The sequence below is a fragment of the Alosa pseudoharengus genome, unplaced genomic scaffold (assembly GCF_046254945.1).
Source record: "Alosa pseudoharengus isolate Yale_2024_CS ecotype anadromous, Long Island Sound unplaced genomic scaffold, YU_APseudo_1.1 YU_APseudo_1.1_scf_8, whole genome shotgun sequence".
Taxonomy (NCBI): Eukaryota; Metazoa; Chordata; class Actinopteri; order Clupeiformes; family Clupeidae; genus Alosa; species Alosa pseudoharengus.
In genome coordinates, this window is record NW_027468870.1 from 18,971,965 (window position 1) to 18,995,968 (window position 24,004).

Sequence of the window (24,004 nt, forward strand, 5' to 3'; positions counted from 1 at the left end):
AGAGCACTATGTAGTAAAGTGAAGACACAATATACTACATTTTGCACACAATAGTAAAATGAGACCACAATTTACTAAAATGACTGCACATTCTCTCGATATACAAAAATACATGGCAATGACACCTCCTGGGATCCATATAAGATAAACTCCAGATTGCAAACATTTCTAAAAGCATTGATAAGAATGCAAATAGCTCAACAGCAATGTAATATCTTTCACAATCTCTAGCCTAGGCTATAGGACCTGGCTGCAGGCATGAACTGCAAATAATAGTTTCTGGACTTCCTGAATTTGGTGTCGCATCTATCTGGGTATAATGTCAGCTGATATTAGACATGTTACGTGTGTGTCAGTCAGTAGTCAATATTGCAACCAAAATTATGAAAAAAGAGGGGGCACCCGGATTTGAACCGGGGACCTCTTGATCTGCAGTCAAATGCTCTACCACTGAGCTATACCCCCATCTGCAGTCATAGGGAACATTTTATGTATTTATAGCTTGTACTCTAGTATTCTCTGATATCTTTATATTTTTAATGTATCTTTGTATTCATGTAACAAAATATGCATATGTCTTGCGAGAACATAAATTCGAGGGTGAAATACACAATGATGGAAACTATTCTTCAAAACACAGAAACAGAGCCTGTTTAGCATGAACGGATGTGACTGTTTGAACCGGAAGCATTTACTATTCCCGTTTCATTTTGTATCCATCACACAGTTTAGGAAACATGGTAAGTGTTGTTACAGTTATTCGTTCTTTAATGTGATTTATCTTTTAATGTTTAAACCCCATGTTGTTGGCATAAGTTCTGTATTTCAATGCCTTTTGATTGTTTGGTTAATTTTAATGGCAATGCATTCTTATTGGAGCAGGCTTAAGTCAGCTACGTAGTTAGCATAGCTACCTAGTGATGCGTCATTGTGTCTTGCTAGCCTTGTGTTGTTGTTTGACGTTATCATTAGCTGATATTATCTGGTGTTAGCAATGGTTTTTTTCCGCAAATATATATATTCATTAGCTAACCGTAAATGCGATATTTTGGATGAAGCCAGCCCTACTACTGGCATTTCTTCATGCCTTGTCACGACAATCATGTTAGCCAGTGATGGCCATTAAGCGCGAGCCAGGTAGCTAAAGTTGTATCAGAGAATGTCTAATAAGAACGAACTAAGGAGATGGCTGTGTGTGGTAATTCTATAACTTAATTGATCACCCCGGTCTTTACTGTATTATCTTACGCATGATTTTTACATGGTAATATCTATTACTAAATGTGTAGCTAAAATGGCAAGGAACGTTAATGAGTGAAACTGAAACTGCGTATAATACGTGACATAACTAAGAGTTTAACCAGAGAATGTCTCCGTAGACGGGCTCTGGTTTAACTTTCTAGTGTCTTGAATTGTCATGTACGTACGTATGAAACTAAATCCTTACCATTTTAAACTCTTCCTACGTTACTTAGAACACTCGTGGGCTTCGCTCTCAACTGAAAGACAGTGTCCCTGTCACGGGGCTTGCTCCTCAAGCAGGAGCCTATGGGGTCCAGGACACAATGCGCAGGGGGTAAGTTTTGGAATACTGTCTTACATTTGCAATCTGTGATGTCTTGCATGTTGGCAGCAGTAGTGACTGGTGATTTATAAAGTTGAGGATAATAAGGCAAACTCATTTACCAATGTGCATTCACCAGGTAGGCAAAACAAATAGGTCCAAATTATTTGGTGAAATAACCAATGAAAGGAGCAAAGTGTTCTATAGGAAGATACCGCATTTATGGCACAAAATAAAAATGATTAAATCAAGCAGTAAACACAATGTGTGGGCTACTACAGAACGTCAGAGACCCGTCCGACCTGTCTGATTATGAACAGCTGCTTATATACAAGGATTTGTTTTATTTGTATGCACCATTAAAAGCTACTCACATCTTGATTTTATAGAAGCCCCCGCCCTCTCTCCGATAGAGCTCAACAGTGACCAACTACTCTGGTTCTGCAATTGAACACCTAATGAATTTTCTCCATTGAGAATTTGATTATAAGCCATACATACAGACTTTTTGAAATGTCAAAAGAGAAAATGAATGGGAAATTAACTTAGTTAGTTAACTAGTATTTAGGAGACACTTTTATCCAAAGCAACCTGGACTTGCTGCGGTGGGTTTAGGTTTTTTAAACCCAGGCTGACCCCCACTGAACACAACATTCTCTACTTCCTTGATGAGGAGAACAATCCCCTCTGTATCTTCTCGAGCTGCTATGAAGCACTGCTGAGAGAGTCATTGAAATATAATGTTTCACAAATGATTTGTTAGAAAGAAAATGAAAGGTTATAATGCAACATGTGAACGTGGTATCGATTGTATCAAGAGAGACTGCAACATTGGTACACTTGTTTTGAGGAGAACAATTTTCCCTATCCTCCTCTGATGGACCACCTCTGGTTTGCATGCTATGCCAACATTACTTTTACAGCATATTACACATTTTGAGTTATTTGTGTGATGTGAACTACTATTATTTGTGAAGCGAGCAACACTGAGTTTGTGTTGTACATGACATTGTATGTTTTGCAATAATTCTCAGATGGTTATGCACATTTTTGTCTGAAATGTTTGCTGTACTGAAAGCTATGTCACGGTTTCAGATTCTCCAGCGTGAAGAATGAACTGCTCCCTAGTCATCAGCTGGAACTTTCAGAGAAGAATGTGAGTTTCTCTATATTATATATTATTATTGTTATGTAGTCTGTTGCCTACAAAATATGTAAGATCCATGTAACAGAGCATCCACAAACCAATAAGTTTGGTGAAGTTTATACAGTTGAGCTCAGAGGAATAAAAAATCATCTTTTGGAAATTGATCTAATGCCTTAAGTAAAAAATGAGGAAATATCCAGCCTTTAAGAACAGCAATTTTCTTTTTGTGAATGAATAACGTATAGTAAATAAATAAATGTTCTTCCTTAAAATACAGGGGGCATAAGTATTCACAGCCCTTTGTTAAATTCCCATAGAGGCAGGCAGATTTTTATTTTTAAAGGCCAGTTTCATGGATCCAGGGAACTATACATCCTGATAAAGTTCCCTTGGCCTTTGGAATTAAAATAGCCCCACATCATGAACTTTTATCAGGATGTAAATTCCAAAAGATGATTTTTTTTTATTCCTCTTTTTAGTCAACTTTAGCATGGGTTCATAAACGTATGAGCTCAACTGTATAGTTCTGAGCATAATTACTATTGCACACATAATTGTGGGTTACAGTACCCTCCAGAATTATTGGCACCCCATGCTAAAGTTGACTAAAATCTGGTATAAAAAATAATCTGTTGGTGATTTATTGTAATCTCACAATGACAACAAATAGGAAAAATCCAACCTTGAAGGGAAGCAAATTTGTTTTGAGGAAAAGGAAAATCTCATAAAGAAATAAATATTTTTAACAAAAACATGTTGCTCACAATTATTGGCACCCCTGCTTATAATACCTTCTTAAGCCTCCCCTTTCCAATAAAACAGCTTGTAATATTCACATATGACACCCCATAGAGTTGGAGAACACAAAGCAAGAGATCTAAGACTGTTGGTCTTTACAAAATCTCCCCAGATCATCCACATTCCTAGGTCCACACTTGCACATGCATTCTCTCCTCTTTGACTCACCCCACTGTTTTTCTATGGAGTTTAAATCAGGCCACTAGATGGCAATGGCCGAAGCTTGATTTTGCGCTCAGTAAACCATATTTGTTTTGATCTGGACATTTGTTGTGGTTCATTGACATGATGAATGATCCAATCATGACCAAAGTTTATTATCTTGGCAGAGATTGACATATTTCCTTTAAAAATGTTCAGGTTTTTCATGTTGTTCGTGATACCATGCACTTTAATTAGATTCCCAAGGCCTTTGGGAATAAAACAGCCCCACAATTGCACAGCCTCTCCATCATAATTATCATTAGGTATGGGGTTCTTTTCAGTATAGTCATTCTTCTATGTACGCCAAACACACCTAAAGTGTTCCTAGCCAAAGAGCGCAATTTTCATGTCATCTGACAATAGACTACACTTCCAGACAAAGTCACTGTACCATTCAGTAACTCCTGCCGTTAACATTGGTAATTAAATGACTGGACGGGCTGTTACCTAGCATGCCCTCTAAATAAGCTATTAGCAGTGAGGTCACTTTTGAAGATTGTTTGGGAGACTGGGGACCCCAAGATGACACCTTTGTCTGTAACTCTCCAATAGTGGTCCTTAGGCAAAAAATTACATATCTTACCATCCTCCATACTGTACGTGGGGGCGAGATAACCATGGGTCTTCGTCCAAGCATGTTTGTTACATTTCCGTTTTAACTGTACATATTGGCATTTTCAACAAAGTACCTAGTTTTTATAGACATTCACTGACTTACAAATGTCAACACACTTTCTTTTTATTTAAATTTAGTGTATTCTCTTGTCTTTCTGATGTTGGAAAATGACGGAGGATTTAGCCTCTGTGTCACTTTATTTTCATACCTCAGTGAAAAACAAAGTAATGAACTACCTCTGAGAGTTCAGACACTCTGATTAATGGCTTCTACACACAGTTGCGTTCCGTCAACGCATGCCAGTGGGTGTTCCCGACGGTAGCTATGCAAATTACTTGAAGTATAACCGTAATTTGTTTGGTTGGTGCCGTTCGTCGATTGGCTTGATTGGCCGGTGCCGTCTGTCAGTGCTGTTAGGTTTTGTATGTAAGATTTTCTAGGGGTTCCAATAATTGTGAGCAACGTGTTTTTGTTAAAAATATTTATTTCTTTATGAGATTTTCTTTTTTCTCAGAATACATTTTCTTCCCTTCAAGGGAGGATTTTTCCTTGTTGTTTTCATTGTGAGAGTACAATGAATCATCAAAAGATTATTTTTTATGCCGGTTTTTAGTCAACATTACCTAAGGTGCCAATAATTCTGGAGGGTACTGTATGTATCTCAGAGACACTGATCTCTTTGGACTATTCTACACATGATGGTTGTCCACTAATATTTTTAATGTTTATTTCCCATTATTGAAATAATAATTATGCAGTCAGGCCTGATGGTTGAGCACTTTGTCTTCACAGTTCCAGCTCAACCAAGACAAGATGAACTTCAGCACTCTCAGAAACATTCAGGGTCTCCACGCACCACTTAAACTGCAGATGGAATACAGAGCAGCCAGACAGGTATGGACTATCTGGGGTAGTTTGTCCAAACTATCGCACCAAATGTTAGTACTGAACCAAAAAAAGATTTCCTCATTTTTCATCACACTCAATCATGAGAAGGAGCTGGCTCTGTAACTGTGTAACAAGAGTAGTGCTACAAACACTATTAAGCCAATCAAAGGCCCCCTAAAGAGTTTTTTTTAACATCGTTTCCATAATCATTTTGATGGCTCATAAACTCTTAATAGGACGAACGGCACTTCTGAAAAGATTGTCAATGGCCTGGCTCTGATCCCTGATCAGCTATTTGAGTCATTATATGGCTGATATCTGTATTATATTAGTATTATATATTGCATCCCTAGACCACATTCACATTGTTTTTAAATGTCAATTCAAACTCAAAGTTAACTTTATTATCCCAAAAAGGGATATTCAGGTGGTCACGGTGCAGAGATACACAGATGGATAAATACACAAATATGCTGTCCCCAACCCCACCTTCCGCGCACATTCTCTGCAGACAATAAATTAGCCTAAAATGTGTCCAGTGTAATAAGTAAGGGATAATGGACGACACGGTGGTCTGTTCACAGAAGTTAATGCACGGTCGAGGTTGTAAACCTCGTAAGTGCATTAATTTCTATTCGGCGAATTAATATACAAGTGTGATACGGCCAAAAATGGATCAACTTCATAGGTGTGCAAATAACATACGGTTAAGGGTCGTTCTAAATTACGTAGGACAATGGGAAATTCAGTGCAGTTTACCATTAAATGGATGTATGAAGTAATCACACACCCCTGCTGGATATAAAATTGATATGTTTCTGCTTCTCTTGACTAGATCCAGCGCTTACCATTCCTGCAAAGCTCCAACCTGGCCCTTGACACATTGCGTGGTAGTGATGATAGCATTGGCTTTGAGGACATCCTCAATGGTAAGAGACTTGGGTGGGGCAAAGGCATTTCAGGGGGTAAATGCATGAAGTTGACAACATTTGTTTTGTACACCCTTTATTTTTTATAAAGCTACGGTTCTGTTAAGCCTAATCCTTACCAAGTGAATGGGTGAAATTACAAACAGCCAATCATGTTTGAAGTCTCACTTCACTGCTAGCCAGTGTTTTATATACAGTTGTTCTGTTAAATTGGCCTAAAATCAACTAAAACATCTGGTCTGACTGTATTAACCAATCAGGAAGTATCTAGGAGTGGGGCATCCCTGCCTGCCATTGTGCTTCTCTGCTTACAGCACATTGAAACGTCTGGTGGATGTTAACATGGGCAATATCACTTACGGCAGCCTTAATGACTTATTTAGTGACTCAGCTTTTTCTCTAATTTCCTAAAAATGTGGTGTTTTTTTTTTTTTCTTGCAGATCCTGCAACAAGTGAAGTGATGGGAGAGCCTCACATGATGGTGGAGTATAAATTAGGCCTGCTGTAATTGGAAATGGATAGCATTTGAGTGATTGACTATTTGAACTAATTGGAATAAATTGTACTTACATCCCCATAGACGTCACTGTGTAAACAAACTTGAAGTATGTATTTGTAATAAAACTGTTCCATATCTATTACATTTCGTGGGGGAATATTTTTGTTTCTCTTGTTTGTCAGTCCTAGCATTAAGCCCCCACTGTAATTACTGTAGAAAAGAATGGAGAAATTGGGAAACACTGTGAACTGAACACTGTTTAACACACACACCAAATGTTTTTGATCTGTCTCATTTCTACTACTGTTCTCTGGCAGTAAATATGGTCTGATGGTGTTAAATGAAACATTGTCAAGAGACCTTTGATAATAGCTTTAATAGAAAATGAACAGAAGCCAGCAAAAACAAGAAGTGTGCCTGCATACAGTGCAGTACCCAGGTAATTTGAGTGAGCTTCACATGCATGTTTCCAGAGAAATAAGATTTTATTTGTTGTTTGTAAAACTCAAAATCGTAGAAAATTGTCACCTTCAGTAATATAACAGTCTTAAATATACTAACTGCTTGCTCATTTATGATGAAGCATAGAGAATAAACACAAGGATTGAGGTTGACTTCCAAATGTGTTGTGTTGCCATGGCCATCATGGTAAACACAATTTCAAACACCTTTACTGATATTGTACTTTATTATTAGATATGATTTTTATGACCAGACTAGAATGGAACCATCAGATCCTGCAGACATTAAAATATTTCCTTTGTGATCAAAAATTACACACTGCACTGCATCCTCATGTCCAGTCAGACTTGTCACCTGCGACGAGGCGAGGTCAACCAGCTTTACTGTGCTGTCGTTACTGGCCACAGCCAGGCTTCGCCCACACGGACTGAATGTCACCTGGTTGCTGGGGTGAGGTCCGGTGTCCACGCTAAGCATCGCAGAGACCTTTCTCACGTCCCAAAGCTTCACCACCCCGTAGGAGTCGCAGGAGGCTATGGTGTCCCCGAGGCTGTTGAAAACGGCATGGTTGCAAGAGTGCTGGTGGCCGTAGAGGGTTTGGGCACACAGGCCTGTGCGCACGTCCCACAGCGACAAGGTCTTGTCAGCAGAACAGGTCAGGAGCGTGTTGGAGAATGGCAGGAACACCACGCTGTTGACCGAGTCGACGTGGCCACGCAAAGTGTAGCGGCACCTCTCGCTGTTCAGGTCCCACACCTTGGTAGTGTTGTCCATGGAGCAGGAGGCCACAAAGTCTCCGCAGGAGTGGAAGGAACAGCCCCAGGTGGCGTGGGTGTGTCCCTCTAGCGTTAGAACGCAGCGGCCCTGGGCGAAATCCCAGATCTTCACAGTGGTGTCACCGCCGGTAGTGGCCAGACCTCCACCGTTGGGATGGAAACAGCAACTGGAGAGCCAATCACTGTGGCCCTCCCCTGTCATGATCATCTCCCCAGCAGGCAGTCCCCACAGGCGCCAGCGGTGGTCATCACTCGAGGTGGCCACAATCATCTTGCGGGGGTGAAGTGCAAGGCAGCTGATTGGCATACTGTGGGCCTTCACACAAGTGGTCAATGAGCAGCATGGGCTCTTGTTTCCCTGCATTAGAGCCTTGATCTGGGGAAGGTAAGGGTTCACACGGCTACTGGCAGGGAACTCTGAATCCTTGGGGTGTTTAGTGTTTGAGCTTAGATCTGTTGCAGGGTTGCAAGGACTTCCAGTGTTGCTGTTCTGAGGCTTTGTTCCTTTCTCTACATTCTGCTGAGTTTTGTCATTTCCTTGCTTAGCTACACAACGTAACGCTGGAGATGAGTGCGCGTTGCGCAAAGTGGCCTCCAAATTGTGCACGTGGCCAAGAACTCGATCCCTCTCCAAACTGACAAGCATCTTTTGTTTCAATGACACTTGGTACTTGTCGGTTAGCTGCCGAAGAGCAGGTTCATAGGATGCGTAGTGTTTTTTCAGTCGTTTGATGTCTTCTATTAGTCGGTTTTTTTCCTGAACCACTCGCTTGTGTTGCAAACGATGGAAGTCCCTCTCTTTGTTAAGTTTAACGAGCGTTTCAGCTGCTTTAAGGGCTGCTTGCTTGTAGCTGTCTCGTTCTTTCTGAACATTTCTGAGCTCGTTGTCTAGGAGCTGGTTGTGAGAGTAGGCATCAGGAACAAAATCCACCTGGCCTATTTTCAACAAGCCTTTTTGCTGCATTTCGTACCACTCTGTTTGGAAGCAATCTAAAGTCCTTGACATGCCCATTTTCACCAGGAAGTTACGGAAAAAGTCGTCAACTGCCTCGGGAATATGAGAAACTGGGTGTTTTGCCGAGCTAACCCTCTGTATAATCAAGTCATCAGCGCGATCTCTCACAGCTTTCACAGCAGCTTCTAGATCTTCATCGCCTTCGGTCATGCTGATCATGTCGTCATCAGCCAGAATTTCTTCGTATTGATAGTCATCCTCAGAGTCCAAGGGTATATAGACCTTTTCGAGATAATATGGCCCATCGACCGATTCATCTGCAGTTTCATGTTTTGTTTCCATTTTCACACCGCACACCCAACAAGTCAGTGATACTTGTTGTGTACTGTTACCATGGTTACATTTTCCTGATCCCAAACAGAGAGCATTCAGGAACTCTTTTGGCAAAAAAGTATCATGGTTGTCCTATAAAATGTAGGCCTAATAGCACTTTGCAAGCACAAGGTGCTTTAAAGACAACACATATAGGCTATAGCTAGCGCTTTCCAATGCACAGACTGCAACCCAAAGCGCTCCAAAGACATTAAGCACTATTCTTTGTGCTTGAAAAGTGCTATTATTATTATTATTATAGGCTATATATTAAAAACTAAAAGATAAAATAAGTAGGCTAAGGGATAATGTATAGAACGCCGGTCATTATTGGGAAAATAAGTCCCGACAGGGCGAACCGGACCCCGACGCGCAGCGGAGGTTCTAACCGGCTGAAAAATGTCCTAGGGAAATGATACGACTTGCGTGAAACTGCGCACAGCTGTATCTTTAACACAGACCAACCCGGAAGATTTACTGGCAGTCCTGTGAGTCTTTCTAACAGATGGCCTCAGAATTTATGAATAATTGTTCCCAGATATTTACTACTGGTCATCAAATTCAATGAAAATCCCATTGATGCAGGTTTCTATTGTTAAAATCATTTATTGCCATTATTATTATTATTATTATTATTATTATTTCACGCAACCAATATGACTAATTTGGACTGTTCATTTTTAACGATAATGTTGTCATTGTTGTAGGCCTACAGTAGGCCTACAACAATGGACAAAAGCATCAGCCAACCATGACCATAACTTAAAGTCCACAAGGTGGCGAGATTTGACGAGAGGCGAAAAAGCACTAGAAAGCTCGCACAGGGTCATTCACGGACCCAGTGCTGAATTTTTGTACTTTCAAACTGTAGGCCAAGCCTATATCTGTGCTAGCATCTGTCGTGAGAGCCCGCTTGGGGCGTGCGTATACTCTACCTGGAAAGTCTGCGGGCCTTTATGAGTTCCATGGAAGCGTAGCCATTAGGATTTAGTGACATGATTACTGATATGGTGTTGGAGTGGCGCTAGAGATGCTCATGGCAACCAATCGGAGGCGCCTGAGTATGGGTACACATCCCTTTTGACAGTTGGTAATATCCACACAGTGGCATTGGCGGACTACTCGGAACACTAACGTGCGTCTCCTCAGGATTAAGTGCATCACTGTTTAAATTGGAATAAATGAGTTGCGCAGGTGAGGGCGACACGCCCGAGGGTAATGCCGACAAGTGCAGGCCCCCTGGCCCGGTTTCATCTTACTGTATAGACAGCTTACTCGGTCGAAGAAATCTCCCTTATTCCCACGCCAGAAAAAATCCTCCATCGCGCTCTGGGACAGGGGAACGACCTTATGGTAGGAAAAACTCCCTCGAGACCGAACAGGCCTGGGTGTGCTTTGTTTTTACGATATCAACTGATTAGGCTACTTTTTGAATTGTTATGCTTGGCAATTAATTCCTCTTTCGCTGTGTTCTATGTTAATTAGGGGTTTTCGGTTATAGAGCATCACGATATAATTTTGGAACTTTTGGCTATGAAGTATAGCTGCATCTTCTTATAGGCTGTGTTTTCACTTCAGACCACACACATCATGACAAAGAAAGTCTTCAGCAACTGCATGGTTCAGGATCTCTTGCCGAACTCTCTGAATCCGACAAAGGTGTCCTTGACACGGGACGAATACATGATGAACACATTCCGAGCAAACCTTGTGAGTGCCAAAAGTCGCCCGTTCGTCGTCAGTCCTACCTGGAAAGCGCCCCAACGAACCCTGAGCTGATGCATATGGGGCACAGCGTAACAGACGGAGTGTACAGGGACTCGAAATTGTCTCTCTGGGATGAGGATGCCCTGCGCACTCCTGGAGGTCTCAGAGAAGATGGGGACTGTGTCTGTATGTCAGCAGGCAGTGATTCCGAAGAGGGAGTGCCGAAGCGCAAGCAGAGGAGATACAGGACTACATTCACCAATTTTCAACTGGAGGAATTAGAGAGAGCTTTCCAAAAAACACACTACCCAGACGTGTTCACCAGGTAGTCGGATGATGATAAATATTGTCAAATGTAGATCTATTCAATATGGGGTCGATTTTTTATTAAAATGTGGAATAAGTCAAGACATTCCGCACACCTGTCAGGATAATCTCATTCTACATTCCTCTTGGTCTTGTCTTGCTTTAATATGTGAATCATTACACAATGCATTTGGTTTTCACAATATGTATTTGGCTCCATCATACAGAGACTATAAGCAGATCAGGAAATGTGTAAAATCGTTGGCTGGGGTTGAGTAAAGGACACAATTCCTCCCATTAAATATATTCATCCAACTAATTCCCCTATAAGACATTTGAATGATCCAGTACCTTGTGACCATATTTATGCAAATTAAATACCTCCAAGAAGTTATTGAGTTTTAACTCTTTTCTTTTCTGTTGAGGGAGGAACTAGCAATGCGACTGGACCTCACAGAATCACGTGTGCAGGTAAACAGTTCTGTAGTCTTGTAAGTGAGTTGATTGTCTTTGAATGAACTATACTTTCTACTATATTTATATAAAGATAAAATGATCTGAACGGTGGCTAATCCTCCTTCATCTCCAGGTCTGGTTTCAGAACCGTCGAGCCAAGTGGAGAAAGCGAGAGAAAGCTGGTGTGCAACCCCTGTCTCTAAACTTCCCTTTCCTGGGGCCTACACCCTCAATACATCCCATGGGTCACTATTTAGGTCGGGGACCGTTCCCGACCCATCTTTTCCCACTTTTGGACTCAGCATGGACTGACGGAACCACCTCTTTCCCTTTATTTGGGCAGTCTCTCGCCAGTTCCATCTCCTCCCTCAACCTTGGTTCTTTCCCAGTGGTATCCACGTCCAGACACCCCGCTGTCATCGGCCCCTCGTTTGGTCGGTAAGTGCCACCAACCCAGACGAACAGAACTGCTTCCACAAGGAAGACAGCATTACAATACAAGGAATGAACGTATTGAAATGGAATTGTTTTGCTCAGATTGCTTTACTGAATTTACAGTAACTGCTGTTAAATAGTGTTAAACTATTGTTCCAACAAAAAGACAAGATTTTGAGACATGCTCTACTAAATGTCTGGATATCTGCACAGACATTAATGTCTCAGAGCCAATGAATTCATTAACAGTGTGCTGCATATGGTATATTTGAACATAATGTGCTATTTTATTTCTCTTCTAACTCAGTTTTTGGCTTTGCACGCATGTTTCTTCATACGGAGTGAACTTACCTGTTTTATGGGTATGTTGATTAACCACCACCATAACCACACGTTAAACACCAAATGCCTGCCCTTTTTGTGTATTATTCTGGCGTTCTTCTCACTCCCATCTTCTCTATAGGATATTCTCCATGCGACCACTGAGCTATCCAAGGCTACCCATACCTGCAGCAGTGGGCAGTCCTGTCCCTACCCAGGACTGCCTGTCCAGCTCTCGCTCCTCCTCCTCAACACCTCCCTCCATGTCCGCCTCCTCTCCTGCTGACCGGCGGGCCTCGAGTATCGCTGCCCTGCGCCTCAAAGCCAAAGAGCACTCTGCCCAGCTGACACAGCTCAGCGCAGCAGCCTCTTGCACAACCAGAAAGGAACCATGTTGAAAATTCCTCAATTTGCAGGCAAATTTTGCAGGTTTTAGAGTTGATAACTCATAAAAACCTTTGTTTGCGTGGTTATATTACACCTAATGCTTTCAGCAGATGTTGACAGACATCTGAGACTGTAACATGAAAAGTTAGAGGACTGTTATAGTTGTATGATTTGGGCCTTCTTATGATTACAAATCACATAATATTATTAATAATATAATATTGATTGAGCTCAGCCTTTTTGTGTGATTATGGGGATGGGGTTACATGAAAATACACCAACCACCTTAAACATGATGTAAGATAGTAAAGGCTGTACAGTATTTTGTCACTGGTCCATTTTCATCCCATATACTGTATATTTTGATCATATTTACTGGTTTTCAAATACTTCAGGTCATGTATGTGCTTCAATGTTTTAGCAAATTCATTGTCAATGAAATTGTTGACGGATGCTAATTTAATATTTAACTGTGATAGAAGTGGTCTCCTAAAATATCCAGCTTGGGCCTATTATATACAATACTTCTTGTTTTTTAGTGATTGAAAATGTAGATGGCATTCGATGCAGTTCAGTAGCCTTCACAAGATATACATAAGGATCAGCATTCTATGATATAAAAAATTATGAAATGTCAAGGAACATTCAAACAAGGAAGTACAGTAGCTACTAGTACATTTGTATTTAAACTAACTTTATTCAACTGAAGTCCTCATCATTTTCAAATATAAAAACTACGACTAATACGGCTTAAAATGTCAATGAATTGAAATAATTATGAAGCAATTTTGGAACACCAGTCTGGTTGAATGGCTTTTGATATGGATGACGATCGATTTCTCAGTCAGTAACAAATGCATTTCATTTCCTCTCTGTGTATATATTGTAAAATAAATATTCAACTGTAATTATTTTGAAAAAGTGATTATTCTCTTTTCATCCTTTATTGTTTCACACCTATAATATGGCTTTAATAGTTCAGTTCAGTTTATTGACCTAACTGAAGCCTAAATTGGTCAGAAAAGCAACAATCACTTAAATATGATATTTTAGCCAATCAACATTGGGCAAATGAAATACATTACAGAAAGAGAGATTGAGTGAGAAAGAGTTTGTGTGTGTGTCCGTGTGAGAGAGATAGTTTGTGTGTGTGTGTGTGAGAGAGAGAGAGAGAGAGAGAGAGTGTGTGAGTGTGATGGAGAGGGACACACACAGATATTGCTGCTGACAGAACACAGAGGGGTTGTGCCTGTGTTTGCAAGACTCAGATTAGCACCACATGTTTGAGACTCTCATTACCCACCTGTCCAGATCCCTCCACCGAGAGGTCACCCTCAGTGCACACAAAGGAATCCAAACACAATGAGGTGTGAATACAGTGACCTTGGACAATGGACGTCCAAACTGGACATTTTCACTGAAAGAAAGTACCATCTTTTGACACATGGCTGTGTTATTTACAGAAGATAGATAATGTAAAAATCACTTTAAATCATAACTGGCCATGGGTACGCATAATCTGGGTCTTAACTAAACATATATTTATATATTGCACAAGGACTGTTGTCCAGTTATATAATCGAGAGATTTATTTTGTCAAAGGCAACCATTCTTTATTAGAAAATGTGACCAAATGTGATGTGTATATTCCAACAAACAATACTCTCTCTCTCACTCTGTCACTCTCTCTCTCACTCTCTCTCTCTCTCTGCTACATGCTACTGTGATTCTATATCTATATCTCTTTCATTCCCATCTGATCCAAGGGCATAGTGGTACTATTTCAAAAACATCACAGACTAAAGGCTAGGTGAAGGATATCCATTACCAAGTGACAAAACACGACAAGCTTCCTATATCTGTCTGTGTGTGTGTGTGTGTGAGAGAGAGAGATGGAGAGGGAAAGATGAATTAATAGATAGATAGATGTAAGGCATGTTTATAGCTGTCCACAACCATGAAACTTGAACGTCTCTTTTAAAGTGTGGACAGCTATGACCATGAAACTCTCTTAAAATCCTACCAAATTATTTCACTGAGCCTAGGATTTTACAACTTAAAACTCACGACCAAACTCTGCCAGTCTGCGTACCAGAATACTTTAGTCTGTATTTCTCTACTTAAGTTGTCAGTTGGCTAGAGAGCACAACCAAATTACTCGATTCCCATCAAGCCATGCTAAGAAACAATGTCCCTGCTCACATATGTGACCATTCGTACACTCTTAAAACAAATGTTGTCCCTATCTGGACACAGAGATGTGTTAAAAAACAAAGCAAGTTGTGTTATTTTCAACAAATATTGTGTAACAAATAAAAAAAGGAAACAACACAAACTGTGTTGTCCCCATCTGGACACAGAGAAAAACACATTTGTTTTAAGAGTGTAGCCATCATATAATGACAAGTATATATAGATAGAGATTGAGATAGAGAGAACTGTGGAGGACTTGATGACTGATGTTTTTACTCAGCAGAACTGAGTGGGATGGAGCACGTAGCGAGGACAGTGGCTCAACCTTTATTGTTGTCTAATGGGGATTCTCACTACAGTCTGCTTTGTCCCATTAAACACAGGCCTCATTAACCTTTGACCGTGTATATCTGGCAGCAAAGCCTGCTGAAGGTCTGACACCACCACAAAGGGGAGAAGGGAGAGAGAGAGAGAGAGAGAGAGAGAGAGAGAGATTTTGTAGGTGTGTGTGTGTGTGGGTGGGGGGGGGTTATGGAAAGAGAGAGACGGTGAAAGACAAGCAGTTTGACCATGGCCTAGGAATGCTCCCCCACCGTGACAAGGCCCCTCTGTGCACACATGCCAGCAGACACACTATGAGCTCATCACAAACATGTAGAGTGGAGAGTGGCAGAAGGTCGCTGTTGCCAGATCAAAGTGAAACTAATGATTGTCTTTATTCATCAGATCCATTTGACACATTCTCTCTCTCTCTCCCTCTCTCTTTTTCTCTTTCTCTCTCAATCCAAATGAAACCAAGCTTCACAGGTGAGTGTGTGTTCACTGTCACCAAAGTCATATGTATGAGATATTACATAAGGCAACATTGGTTACATAGTGTATTGTACAATCACATTTGCAGTGCATTTATCAACTGCACTATTTCTCTCTCTCTCTCTCTCTCTCTGTCTCTCTCTCTCTCTCTCTCTCTCTCTCTCTCTCTCTCTCTCTCTGTGACCCTGTCCATGCCACACTGATGGCTGTGACACACGGACGTCGCCACATGCTTGAGCAGTGCTGTAATGGAACCCTAAACTTGCCCTGAGCCCACAAATCCCTGGTGATGCCGCTCTTATTTAACACAGCCGCCTGGGAGAGCTTTAGTGGTGGGATAAGCATTCAGGCCCTGACACCTTCGTAAATCAGGAGTCCCCGGCCCCCCACACCCAGCCAGCCTACTCCCCCAGCTCCCAAAATGAGGGGGTTATCTGCAATAGTCACAAGGCGTTCAGAGCCATGTACTGCTTCTGACTATAATAACTACTATACATAAGAGTGCCATAGTTCAGGGCTTAAAAGTTTCCCTCAAGCACAACATTTGATTTGCAATTGATCAGACTTCCTCATAGCGTTTCCTCAAATTTCATGTATTACAGGTTTTTTTCCAAGACAAATATTGTTGGAATAATTTTAGGCAGGGCCACGGACAATCCCAAGGACCCTATAGGGCGGGGGGTGAGGTGGTTTGGGGTGGAGTTGAAATTTATATTCTTATTGGAGACACAATATCTATATTTCTTAATCTCAGTATCAATCAATCAATCTATCTATCTATCTATCTATCTATCTATCTATCTATCTATCTATCTATCTATCTATCTATCTATCTATCTATCTATCTATCTATCTATCTAGCAGCACTTCTCAAATTGATCAGGTTATCTTCATGCTGTGTCCTGAAAATTAACAACCTGAAGTGATCCTTACACAGGTTGAAGAAAGACCCTTTGTGTTGGATACCCTTTGTCCTCTCCCTGATAAACAAAGTATGGTCGTGTGCCAGTCACCAATGGACCCACGTAAGCAATAATCCTGTGAGTGCTTTTCACTGCACCCATGCTGCCAGTCATATTACAGCTCTCAAAGTATTCTTTCGTGGAAGTAAAACATTTTGATGCACCAGATGATAGCCTGACCCAATTCTTCTCCCATGGCAGTTTCTTAGAAAGAGCCCCACTCGACCCCACACAAAGCACTGACTTTCCACAGATATCCCATGGACCCCCGACAGACAGATGGATGTTCCTGTGGAGGTCGAAGGCTTGTCACAATGTAACATATGTCTATCCTCATTATGTCTCCTTCCTAGAAATTCAAAGGCCACATTGTGTGGTTCTGAAAATTGCCAGCACACCATCTCAGACACTAGGTGACCATGTAACTGTTGGGAATGCTCCTCCAAATTGTATTTCCACTGACCTATCAGGCCCAGCTATCAGTCACCGCACAACGTCGCCACTGCACTGTCTGTCCCAGGTTCCTCCGTGATCTGAGTTATGAGCCCAGGCGGGGTCGACATTTTCATTACCCGCCCAGTGATAAACAGATAATGGAGGTAATTAAACACTTGGAGCGCATGGCTAACTGGGCAGAGGTCAGACTGTACCTCTAGAAATCTGTGGCAGGAGGCCAGTAGTCATAAAGTTAACTCAATTATTCTCTGTCATTACTCCCAACATGATTCCAATAAGACCCCAATACATCTCGTGTTTGATTAAAGCATCTAAATGGCAAAATTGTACTTTGACAGCATTGCGTGTAATGTCGTCTAAGATATTTTGTGAAAGCGGAGATTACAGTGCTGTAGCACAAATGCAAATACACAGAATTTAACCATTAAGAAATTGGTGGGACACTTGTTTGACATATTGATTAATTACCTTTCAAGCCACCCCCTCCCACACACACACACACACACACACACACCACCACCACCACCACACACACACACGCACACAGACACAGACACAGACACACACACCAGTTCAAATAAAATCTTGACATCTTCACTATTAGAAAGCAGGCCAATTGGCTTTTTGAATGAGGCCATGTCACAAAGGCCCGTAACAGTTCTGGGGAAGACCTCTTTATTCTGGGAAGCTCCAGCACTCCCTCTGAGCACAAAAGCACAGGTGCTCCCCCTCCATGTCAGCCACCTGCCAACATGATAGAGAGCCACTCAATTTACTCTGTAGACAGAAAGACAGACAGCAGACTGCCACTAAAATGGTTTCCCAGAAGCCAATGGTGGCTCCCGCTGGTGTGAATATGGCTGAGAGCCACAGGCTAAATGTGGCCCATGAACAGTGTAGCGTAGTGCTGGCAGGTAATTGTGATAATCTGCCCACCGGCATGCTAAGCAATCCCCGCGAGCCACAGGGGCCCAGCAGCCAAATGTCCACACTCACTGGACCACACTGACCCACAGAGCTGTTCCCATCATCGGGGCGGTGGCAGTGCAGTGGTTAAGGAGCCTGAAAGTTGTTGGTCCAATTCCCGGCTTCAACCGTGGTGCCCTTGAGCAAGGCACTTAACCCCAAGCTGACCCAGAGACAATGTAATCCCTTGTAATATAGTTGATATATGTAAGTCACTTTGGACAAAAAAAGTGTCTGCTAAATGTAATGTAATCATAGGAAAACCCTTCAGAATGTAGAATGCTTTTGTTCTGCATTCAGTGTGTAAACCCCTAAAATGTAAAAAAAAAAATGTATAAAACATGTTGATAACCTAAAGCCTAATGTTTTACTCATAAAGAGAGAGAGAGAGAGTGAAGTCATTTTATTGCCTTCCTATAGCAGCCAGAATTAAATTCAAATCCCTCACTCTGGCCCACAGGACTCTTATTAGATATGCACCTTGCTATCTTAATTCCATGATCCAGCTCTATGTCCCCTCTCACCCACTAAGGTCCTCTGATGAGTGTCTGCTATGTCGGCCTTCCATCAACACTGAGAGGCCACAGTCAAAACTCTTTTTTTCTGTGATTCCTCACTAGTAGGATGATTTAATACTCTTAATTTTAGGAAGACTGTATACCTTGTATCTAACTAAGTAAATATAAAAAACAATCATCACTATACTAGTGTCAGTTTAACCACTGGGTTTAAGTGAAGAAGATTTGCCCTCAGGGTCCCCCTACTGTTGAGAAGTGTAATAATAAACAAACTAAATATGTGCCTTTGCAACAAAGTGTGAACATTACTCCAATATACAGTTTTTCTCAGTCGCTTTGGTGCTTTTTTCAGATCAGAATGAAAATTCTCATAACTATTAGTTCAACCTCCACAACATTTAGTCATTTGTGCACATCATAGCAATTTCTCCTTCCTCTGAACAAATTGCAAATACTTTTGGACATGTATCAGTTGCTTTCATACAATTCTCTGCTGTTTTTTAACATTATCATTTGCTCATGTCATGTCAGTCAAAATGAACTATACTTATGAATGCTGAATAGTCGTTCCCAATAAAACTAATAGTCTTCATTTCATTGCTTGAGTCATTACATACAAAATTGTTGAACTAGTTATCAAATTCTGTCACAATGCTGTAGAATTGCAAAGAGCATACAGTAAAAATGTACGTATTCAGTGTCTTGTACTCACTTACTCACCTAACTACAGCAATGTGTAACTTTACTGTAGTTTTCAAATGGCTGTACAAGTACTGTATAGTGCTGTCTTGAGCATGTTCAGGTAGTCACTGAGTTCTGACCTCTGACCTTTGCATTGGAAAACACTGAGAGAACTGTCATAATGAAAACATGACAAAGCCATTTGACTATCTTGTTCATAAACGATGGTGTCAAGACTTCTCATTTTGATGACACTGACAGTTTCATTGACATGAATACCTGCTTTTGAGGAATGGACTATCCATTTTGAGCAAGTGACGTGCTTTTGCAGGTCATCCACTAGGTTTTGCAGTTTGCACTAATTGTTTTGAGAATTGCACTAACTGCTGTGCAAATGTTAATAGTGATGTGAGAAAAGCACCAAAGCGACTGAGAAAAACTGTAATATAGAGGGAATGCATAGACAACAGTCTGTAGAAAGATCTCCGAATCCCTGTAGCATAGCAGCTCCTTTACATTTTGATTTCGGAGGGGTGGCACTGTTCCTATCCGAACAAAGAAAGTTGCTAGGCCGGTAGTCGCCTATAGGACGGCTCAGAGAATGGCAGAGGTGCTGTTCGTCCTGTTTTGAGGTTATGTGCCATCAAAATGATTTTGAAAATGTTTGAAAACTCTTAAGGGTGCCTTTAAATAGCATCACTAGTTGGGGTTTCAAGAAGGAATTCACAGGCCTCTGGTGTTCAAATACTCCAATGTGGTGTTTCTGTTTAACTCTCACAGTGTAACATTTTAACACCTTGTTAGTGTTGTAACTTCTAACACTTTTATGGTAGTCCCCATATATACACTGTGGTTATTGTTATTATCCTGTTAAATTAAATTTAATCTGTTACATTTTCTAAGCCCACCCAAGCATTGTGTCTTGCCCACCCAAACAAAGTTAAGAAACATTTTTTTTTCAATTGTGCAGTGTGCAGCCTCAAACCCAGCTTGGATGTACATGAGTTGGTGTTGAGTGTAGTGGTAGCTAGCTGGTACGTAGCTGTGCAGTAGGCCTATGTATGTGTGTTAGGTAAACCCCCCTCCTGATGCCTTAAAGGACAACTTTTTCACATAGATCTCTGTTTTCCAGTCACTGAGTACTGTCGGTATTGTGCTACCTACTGTAGCTCGAGTTGCTGCAGCCAACACGTAGAGCAGCCAGGCAGCTACAGTCTGGGGGGCATGATTTTAAAGATGCCCCCAGAGTGTATCGCTGTAGTTGCCTCGCTGCTCTAGCTGTTGGCAGGGATGGGCAGAAATACATCAAAATGTATTTTAAAATAGAATATCAAATACCATAAGTTAAAGTGTATCAAAATAAACTACAAAATACATTAGCCACACCATGTATCAAAAATAAAATACTGTAGTTTTGTATTTTGAAAGTACTAAAAATACTCTTTAAATGGAGCATGATATCACTTTACAAACCTTCCCTATCTGTCTATTTAATCTATTCCTTCATCAGTACACTGACTGTGTTGATTAAAGGTGCTCTAAGCGATGCCACACGTTTTTTAGGCTAAAACATTCTATGTCACTTACTCTAAACATCACCTAACCAACCGCTAGCTGTCTGTGTCCTGAATACACTGTGAAAAAACACAATCTCTGTGGACAGCTTAGGCTCCAAAAACGGCAACAAAAACAACCTGGACAATAGCCCATAAAAACATAACAAACTGTTCCAGCAAATCAAAGACGAGATGCGCGTTTAGGAGAGTTTCAATTGCACAGGAGGGAGGGGGAGGAAGTAGCGAGCTAGCTCTCTGTTTTGTTTGAAAGTCAACAGAAGTGACGTTACCCAGGATCGCTTAGAGCAGTGTTTTTCAACCACTGTGCCAGGGCACACTAGTGTGCCATGAGAGATCATCAGGTGTGCCGCAAAATTAGAAAATTACCCAAATGTCACTCACACTGGTCCAGAAAAGCAACTGTTGCATCAAAGAATTTATAACCACATGCTCTCATTGATTGTATGATTGCACTATTTGTGGTATGCAGGCATTGTACAACGGGGGCCCCATATCCAGTATTCACAGAATCATCACATATCCAGTTCATAACAACAATTAAATTAGATATAGTCACCTACAAATGAAACAGAGGGCGCTTGTTTTATTGAGCAGGTCTTGCATAGAAGGCATAATAAGGCCATATCTGTGTATTATTTGAAATTTTAGGCTATGGTATGTTTATTTTTTCTTCACACAGGATGTTGCCGTGGTACATTTTAAGTGTCAAAAGTGTGCCGTGGCACAAAAAAGGTTGAAAAACACTGGCTTAGAGCACCTTTAAGTGGACAGTGTTTGAAAGCAACAGCTTTTCTCTGCCTACGAGACATGCCATAAACTGCAAAAAGTCAACAGATCAACTATGCTGACCTGCCTGTTACATCTCATAGCCTAAATACAGTATCAGAGATGCACTCAAGAAGTCACAACTGAACTTGTCAAGCGGTACAAAGTGGAGACAAGTCTCTGGCATTGTCAATGCATGCCCAGATTGAGCAATGTTGCAGGGCGACCACATACCAGTTCCATTTTGATTGGATGACTAAAGTTCTCAAAAAAAGTTGACAAAATACTATTTTGTATTCGTAATATTTATTTTAAATACATGTATCAGAAATACTGCCCATCCTGGTTGTTGGCTGCAGCAACTCGAGCTAGGTAGTACTGATTTTTTTGTGTTTGTGTTTTGTGTTTATAATCCAATTTGAACTTTAAACATGAACATAAAATGAAAAAAAATAATACATTCTTTGTTACTTTTCTATTTAGTGTGCGTAAACTTGTCCCTTTTCTCAAAAGTAAATCTCTGTAGCTAGCTACACAGTGAATGGGGAGTTGGAAAGTTGATCCTCTGATTCTTCTTAGCAGAGAAGAGGCCTTATTTGATTTCTCATTAGTCTTACCAGAGTCCCTGTCATCAGTGTGTCCTACTGTTCGCATGCCAGCCTATGGTGTCAGGGTGCTGTCTGATCACGAGCAAGTGCTTATCCTACTTCATTTGTTTGGATTGCTTTCCTTGTGACTTTCCTTTGATAGAAATGTGAAAGCAACGTTTACACATGTTTTCCACTCTTACAGTAAAACCGTTATTGGTTTGATTCTGATTGACAAAGCATTTGCGCTTTACTTTTTGTTAAATTGTTTAATATGCTAGCCCATGGTCACTTCATGGTGATACAGTAAGACTGTATGGCCTGAAAGTGCCCTTGCTTACAATAAAATGTTGTTAAGTGTTAAGTAGCTTTCTGACCCATTATGGTCAATTAATATATAGCCAAATGTGATTGAAACCAGCTTGTAAGGAGACATCAAGATCAAAACAGAGCAACAACTGGAAATCCCAGTGGCTTTAATGAGAGTTAGTGATCCACACATCTCTTCCAACAAGAGAGTGCCATTAGTCAGGACCTCGTGCTCAGCTGTTCTAAGTAACCACAAGGCCCAATAGAAGAGATCCTTTATGGCATTAACACCCACACTGAAATAACCAGCCTCCTCAGCTCACGGCCATTCCCAACACAACGGTCTCAGCATATCCACTCACGCCTTAGGCCAACATATGGTCAACATGATATTGCTGTTGGGGTTTAGTTTAGTGATTGGTTGATTTAATTAATTTATGTTTCACTTTGGTTTCTTAAGAAATATGAAAACTAAACAGAAAGATGAATGGATCAGTATGCAGACCTTTTGGCCCAAATTGGATGTTAACTTGGCCACCAGTGAATTGAAGTGATGTAGGCTTACTTGACAAGCATTTTCAGTCATAATATACTGACCGAGCACCCTTGTGAAGTGACATAATGACTAGTAAGGGTTTTTTTTTCTCCAGACAAATAAAAACACGTTTGTGCATGTTATAGGGTTGCCACATTTGATTTGTGAAAAGCCATTTCATTTGAAACTAGCAGAAATTATAATCAGAAGTTAATTTTCACCAAAAACCGGGACAATTCGTGTCCCGGAAAATATTATTAATTATCCTGGACAGTCACTCAAGTAGCCTACATGTGGCAAGATGAGAAAGGATCCATTATGGATTCTATCAGTAGCCTACTTCTTAGAGATAAGAGCTCTACTGACCTCTTCTGGTTGTCATTGTCTCCGTCTGAACTGAAATATCAGACCACTCACTCATAACCAGCGGCACCACCAAAGCACCTGTTTGGAGGCTGTAGGGGCGCTTAATGTAATTTTAATAATGTGTCCCCTTGGATCATTTACCTTGTTTCATTTAACTTTGAATTTTATTTTGCTCGACGTTTTCAGGCTGACTGTAGGCTAACACCAGCTCTGAAAACGTCCACATCCAAATTCCAATCAGATTACATAGGCTAACCGAGGTAGGCTGCTTTTGTTCTGAGATGTTCTTTGGGTGGCTTCACAGTTTGTTTAGGTCCAAAGTCCAAAACTGAGTTTACCATAGTCTCTATATTATAACCGTTAAAAGTCAATGATAGGCTACTGTAAGCCTACATAGACTATTTCATGGACTCAGGTGAAATTAATGGGGAATGATAAAACACAAATGAATAG

The 24,004-nt window shown here is 40.9% G+C and overlaps 3 protein-coding genes and 1 non-coding gene across 4 annotated transcripts; 2 read left to right on the plus strand and 2 right to left on the minus strand.

Annotated features, from left to right (window-relative positions):
* Positions 1 to 393: 393 nt before the first annotated feature.
* On the minus strand, positions 394 to 465 carry trnac-gca (transfer RNA cysteine (anticodon GCA)). Its single transcript has one exon. It is a non-coding gene; the product is annotated as a tRNA-Cys (tRNA).
* A 224-nt stretch (positions 466 to 689) lies between these two features.
* On the plus strand, positions 690 to 6,788 carry pomp (proteasome maturation protein). The gene is made up of 6 exons (XM_076274086.1): positions 690 to 740; positions 1,476 to 1,576; positions 2,660 to 2,720; positions 5,122 to 5,223; positions 6,053 to 6,146; positions 6,588 to 6,788. Exons 1-6 carry the CDS (start codon positions 738 to 740, stop codon positions 6,653 to 6,655), a joined length of 429 nt encoding a protein of 142 aa, XP_076130201.1. The 5' UTR covers positions 690 to 737; the 3' UTR covers positions 6,656 to 6,788.
* A 112-nt stretch (positions 6,789 to 6,900) lies between these two features.
* Positions 6,901 to 12,807, plus strand: arxb (aristaless related homeobox b). Its single transcript, XM_076274085.1, has 6 exons — positions 6,901 to 7,085; positions 10,790 to 11,243; positions 11,650 to 11,695; positions 11,814 to 12,118; positions 12,423 to 12,477; positions 12,579 to 12,807. Exons 1-6 carry the CDS (start codon positions 7,031 to 7,033, stop codon positions 12,720 to 12,722), a joined length of 1,059 nt encoding a protein of 352 aa, XP_076130200.1. The 5' UTR covers positions 6,901 to 7,030; the 3' UTR covers positions 12,723 to 12,807.
* On the minus strand, positions 7,352 to 9,266 carry spag16 (sperm associated antigen 16). Its single transcript, XM_076274084.1, has one exon. The coding sequence runs from the start codon at positions 9,179 to 9,181 to the stop codon at positions 7,352 to 7,354; it is 1,830 nt and encodes a 609-aa protein (XP_076130199.1). The 5' UTR covers positions 9,182 to 9,266.
* Positions 12,808 to 24,004: the final 11,197 nt, after the last annotated feature.